The sequence below is a fragment of the Astatotilapia calliptera genome, chromosome 11, assembly GCF_900246225.1.
Source record: "Astatotilapia calliptera chromosome 11, fAstCal1.2, whole genome shotgun sequence".
In the NCBI taxonomy this organism is placed as follows: domain Eukaryota; kingdom Metazoa; phylum Chordata; class Actinopteri; order Cichliformes; family Cichlidae; genus Astatotilapia; species Astatotilapia calliptera.
In genome coordinates, this window is record NC_039312.1 from 4,866,009 (window position 1) to 4,872,008 (window position 6,000).

At 41.7% G+C, this 6,000-nt stretch overlaps 1 protein-coding gene across 1 annotated transcript; it reads right to left on the bottom strand.

The window, feature by feature from the left end:
* Nucleotides 1-1,496: 1,496 nt before the first annotated feature.
* Nucleotides 1,497-4,227, bottom strand: LOC113031869 (homeodomain-interacting protein kinase 2-like). Its single transcript, XM_026184354.1, has 2 exons — nucleotides 4,119-4,227; nucleotides 1,497-4,039 (listed from the first exon to the last, which is right to left on the bottom strand). The coding sequence occupies exon 2, from the start codon at nucleotides 3,479-3,481 to the stop codon at nucleotides 1,556-1,558; it is 1,926 nt and encodes a 641-aa protein (XP_026040139.1). The 5' UTR covers nucleotides 3,482-4,039; nucleotides 4,119-4,227; the 3' UTR covers nucleotides 1,497-1,555.
* Nucleotides 4,228-6,000: the final 1,773 nt, after the last annotated feature.

Below are 6,000 nucleotides of genomic sequence, written 5' to 3' on the forward strand. Positions count from 1 at the left end.
TGTAAATATTCTATAACTATAAGTATGTACAGGCTGTAGTGAGTACAAGCTATGTACAGGATATGAACAGGATATAAATATGAAAAACTATACAGAATATGAAATAAATAACTTTACAGAATCTGAGATATACAGCTATACAGAAATGGGAACTATGCAAGTTGTAAACAGTTGTAGGATTAAAGATTATTGAATGTACAGAATGATTATTTACACAGAGCTATACAGTAGTGCAGTTAAGATAAGTGAGGGTGTAGATAGTTTCTACAGAGGCTATATAAAGTACTAGTGGTTGTGAGTGGTAGTTCACTCCATGTTATTATTGTGTGTTTGAGGGTACAGTTGTCCATTGTGGGGGTGTGTATGTTCAGTCCATGAGTTTAACGTGGGTCAGATGTCAGGAGGCAGAGTTCAGGAGTCTGACAGCTGTGGGGAAGAAGCTGTTCCGGTACCTGGTGGTCTTAGTCCGGAGGCTCCTGTGGCGCCTCCCAGAGGGCAGGAGGGTGAAGAGTCCATGTGATGGGTGACTGGGGTCTTTGATGATTTTCCCAGCCCTTTTCAGACACCGCTTCCTGTAGATGTATTTTATGGCAGCACTGACACTGAAAACCATTATGAAAAATGGGCACAGTATAATACAAGTCACAATGAATAAGTCAACAACATATGAGAGGTAATTTCAAAGAGCCTTCAGCGTAAGCCGTGGCAGCCTGTAAGTGAACTAATTCATTTTCTAAAAATACATATATAAAACCAAAACCATATAAACTACATATAACATATATACTATATCCACTTGTCTAGGAGAAGATGAGGAACATACAAAAGCTACAGTCACTAATGAGCAAAATGATTTGTAATCAGTGTATTACACCTTCATTTGAACTGTCTAACGTTGTGTAAATACAGAGTTATATGCCTTTTTATTATGTCACAAGAAAAGCAGATTATTGTCAAGAATCAGAATATGATCAGACTGTTAACCTAAATAAACAGAAAAAGGTAGACATTCAAAATCCAGACAACAAACCAGTTTAAACCGGTTGTTGTTATGACTTCACTGCATGAAATTGTAATTTGCATCAGTGGGAACAAGAGCTGGCCATTTATTTTCACACCACACAACAAAGAACCGCAGTGCTGAGACCAGCCCTCATCCAGTCACCTCAAGTTGAACTGTGGAGCAACCAGGGCCCCGATCAATTCAATCTGAAGCAGATCAGGTTAACACTTATCAAAAAGTGGCGGACCGAGAGGCAGTGACACCAGCGACAAAACAAAAACACTTGAGAGTAAGAGTTGATTCAAGTTGATTACATTTTATTTTGTACATTAAAAACATTAACAAAAAAAAGTTGCCTCAAGGCATTTTATACTGTAGAGTAAAGACCCTACAATATAAGAAAGAAACCCCAACAATCATATGACCCCCTGTGAGCAAGCACTTTGGCAACGGTGGACAGGAAAAACTCCCTTTTAACAGGAAGAAACCTGTGACAGAACCAGGCTCAGGGAGGGGCGGCCATCTGCCACGACCGGTTGGGGAGGGTTGATCTTAAGATTCTTCATCATATGAAGAAAAGCAAAACAGCCTTAAGAAAAAGTTTTTGATCCTTTTCCCTAATGAAAGCCGACCTTTCGGAGGCTTTGGTGTGATTATTCCTTCACTGCTGTCTGTACTTTCTGTGCTAGAATCTAAATCACTGGATTCAGAAGATCCTACCAGCGGTATTTGGGTACCAGGCTTTTGTTTGACACCTAGCCTACAAGACATGTCATCTTCTTCTTGCCATGCCAACCTGCGAAATGCAGGCTGATTCTTTTTGCGTGCAGCTGCTGGTCTCTGTTGGTTTCTTTGGATTTTAGCTGCATTCACACAGTTGTTAAAAGTGGAACACAGTCTAGATCTCCCACCGCTCTGTTCGCTGTTCCTTTTGATTTCACTGGACTTTACGAAAAAGTTTTTGATCCTTTTCCCTAATGAAAGCTGAGCTTTCGGAGGCTTTGGTGTGATTATTCCTTCTCTGCTGTTTGTACTTTCTGTGCTAGAATCTAAATCACTGGATTCAGAGTAAGATCCTACCAGCGGTATTTGGATAACAAGCTTTTGTTTGACACCCAGCCTACAAGACATGTCATCTTCTTCTTGCCATGTCCACCTGCGAAATGCAGGCTGATTCTTTTTGCGTGCAGCTGCTCTTCTCTGTCGGTTTCTTTGGATTTTAGCTGTTTTCACACAGTTGTTAAAAGTGGAAGCCCGTCTAGATCTCCCACCGCTCTGTTCGCTGTTCCTTTTGATTTCACTGGTGGTAACAAAGCTGTCGATTTCATTTTCTAGACTGAGGAGTGGGCACACTTCCATGCTCGTGCAGGATGACTTCGTGTAGCAATCTACTGCAGGGTCCTCAGGAAGATGTTTCATTGTAATGAAACGATGTCCCAGACCCTCAACAGGTGTGATTCTTTTTACAGGATCCACACACAGCATCCATTTGAGCAGGCTTAAAAATGCCGCTGTGTCTTCCACTTCGGATTCTGTGTTTGGCTGTGGGTGGTGTTTGGCTAAATCATCTATGCATGCATATTTTTCTGTGATTGTATTACTTTGTTTGATCACAGTGCCTGTAGATGCTGAATACTGAGCTGGTGTCTTCAGTACCCATGTGCGTTCTATTATCCCTTTCCTCATCCAGAAATATTTCGTACTGTACCTCCCTTCCTGTAACATGCGTTTATTAGGCTGACCAAGCATGTGAACAAAAGTTTGCATCATTTGATATTCACACCTGCTGAAAAACAGGTGGTGGCCCAAGTATAGAAAAGCTGCGACACAACCGAGAGTCCACATGTCTGCCGCTTCAGTCACCGGTATGCCCAACATGACCTCAGGGGCCCTGTAACTAAGGGCCTGAATAATAGTGCCAGGTGGAATTTTTGCAGGACTTGTGGCAAAACCAAAATCAATAAGTTTAACTTTATATGGCTGTTGAGACTGATTTACAAGCATGATATTATCAGGTTTGATGTCTGCATGCATCATACCTCTGCTCTTCAGAGCGGTAAGAGCCACAAACATCTGCTTTAAAATGACCCGAATATCACAGAGAGCCAGTGGACCGCGAGACCTTTTAGTCACGAAATCATGCAGACTAATGTCTAGCATTTCCATTGAAATGAAGGTGCGATGTTTGTACTCGAAAACTTCGTAGTACTTTACCAAATTGCACCGATCCCTATCCAGAACACTCAGTTCTTTTACAGCAGCGGCCTCTTTCCAAGCAAACTCGTTGTATTCCCTTTTAGCTGCCTTGACTGCTACCCTTTCAAAAGTGTCTAATTTTACACATTCCACCACTCTCCCAAAGCTTCCTTGTCCGAGGAGCTTATATACCATGTATTTACATGTTTTACTTTGAATGAGGGCGTTCGTTTGTAAACCCTCATCACTGTCATAAAACGACGAAGACGAATCCGAAACCATTTTTTCACAAATATATCTAAAGTTTTACACCTGGGCAAAACAATGTGACCGCAGTATGAAGCTGGCAGGTTCTGTCAGTAGGCGGGTGTAGCAGGCTATTTATACCTTTTGGATCAATGGCAGCGTTCGCTCACTGTGATGTCACCGAGTGACGCAACAGAGCGTAATGCTTTGATCCGGAGCAGCGGTTAAGAGCTTAAGAAGGTCTCTGGTTAGGAAGATAAACTGCTTGACTGGCAGTCCACATCTGTGTACGTTTGAAAATTTCCCTTTGTTGATATTTTTTAAATTCCTACTTTTAAATAATGTTAAACAATCCCGATACAACAGCGACGTGTCCTCAGCTGCTGTGATCTTTTTCAAGTTTTACATTTGCAGGACTTTGAAGTTATCTGTCACGGTTGCGCTGGCAGACCGTGGCGATGTGGGGAAAATAGGGCCCAAAACGCAGGACTGTGTGCAATGAATGCAGTTGCGTTTATTTACAGTGATGTAAATATTATGCAATAAATCTCCGTGCGCGCCCCTGACTCCCGTGCCGTGTCTTCTTCCGTACTCCTGCCGGGAAATAACAGAGGCAGCCGTTGGTACAATTAACTTCACTGTAGCAAGCTGGACAACTGAAGGGCAGTCTCACGCAATAATCCGGGATCGCGGAGCTCTCAGGCTGTGTCCCAATCCAGCGACCGCATGCTTCGGAGTACGAGCACGGTACTTATAGTACGGTGAGTACTGCAAGTACGAGAAGTGCGGAAGTGAGAGGCTCGTGAAATGGGCCTTTGTCGCGCTGTTCAGGTTGCCTAGCAACCATGATACTAACCGCGAGACACGTTACATACAGCTTTGTGTGACAGAAATGAAGGAGAAAAATGTTTTGTTGGTCATTCATTTTTGTCATGACATCACTTTGATTAGCTGAGTATCTGAGGCTGAGACCACGGGACTGTAAACATGATTGTTGGGCCTCATTTCTGTGCTGAACAGTCATTTAAGATTAGTTAGTAAATAACAATTAGCTAATGTTGTTCATGAGACTAAAATCATCTCTCTGTGGTAATGTAAATATAATATGGCCAATACCAAAGTTATTTACCATATTAATCGTTATTAGTTATTACAGCAGTGAACTTGAACTCTGAGCTTTAGTAAAGAGTTGCAAAAGTTGCAGCTATTTCCTGTCACCTTACATCTTCACTCAAAGTCGAGTATCTTTGACAGTGTATATACAGATGTATTATATATAAGAGACAAATATTGTTTGTTTAATACGTTGGCATTATTACATTTGGCTCAATGTTTACATACATGTGTAAAAAGGAAAACGTACGAGCTGTGAAAACTGTGTCTGATAGAATGAAGAGTAGAATGATATATGAAATATTCCTTTATTGGGTGAGAAAATCAGACCATGTCATAACTGCTGTAAGTCACACAGAATAGATATCAGAGCCTTAAACAGGCTGACTTCTGCTAAATGGGTCAAACTGGGCAGAAAGTCTACAAACACATAACATCCTAGAATATGATGTAACACTATAGATCAACTTAGCTCAGAATATATAAAGCATATAAACAGTTACAGCAATATGATGCAACAAACACAGCAGCTACTGATCCAAAATACTCAAAGCTTCATAGAACTGAAACCAATGTTGGTTTCAGTTCTATGAAGCTTTGAGTATTTTGGATCAGCTAAAAATAAATTTTTAGCTCCATTCTGCTGCTGATACAGACTTTAGGTTTCTGAACATTAAACTTGTTGCTGCCTTTCATAATGTGTAACTTGAAGGCCCTGAGTACTTTCTCCCACACTGAAAACACTGGGATGATAACATTATTTGAACATTACCTAATAAGACTGATTCAGCACAGACAGTTATGTTAAACTTTCCTAGCAGTCCTTCACAAACAGGGAACAGTCTGTCTATTCTCTCCATCTGTCAGCTGCTGTTGGCTCTTCCTCCTCCTCTTCCTCACACACCGCTGAGTTTGTCCTGGTGGATCATCAGGGGTGCAAAGCCTCACAGATGATGTGCAGCAGTGGGTCCCTCAGTCTGTCCTCACTCTGGACACTTGCAGTCGTCACACATGGAAATCAAATGTGTGATAAGCTGCAGGATTCAAACACAAGTGTAACTTATAAACACATGTTCATACTTTTATTCCACAATCAGAGAGAAAGAAACAGAGAGAGAGAGCAGGACAGACAGGTGACAGTCTCAGGTGTACACACTGCTACAAACAGGAGGATTTAGTGTTTGTGTTATTACGGGTGTAAACAAGAAGAGTTCCAGATGGTACAGTGGACACATGTGTGACCCCCTTGATTAAAGCATCTTTCCTTCAGCTTAACGAGTGAACCGTCAGCTCGTTCAAACACACGTTAAAGTCTGTTTGGCTCGACACCACCGAACAGAGGCAGCAATATAACATAGCTAACATTAACAGTGCAGTGAATCCTGCTTGTGCCGTGATGTTCAGGACTGCAAACCGAGCAGCATCACTGACTTTCAGCCTGT

Excerpts from the sequence above, each read along its gene's own strand:
- LOC113031869 (XM_026184354.1), bottom strand. The coding sequence starts at position 3,481 with ATGGTTTCGGATTCGTCTTCGTCGTTTTATGACAGTGATGAGGGTTTA.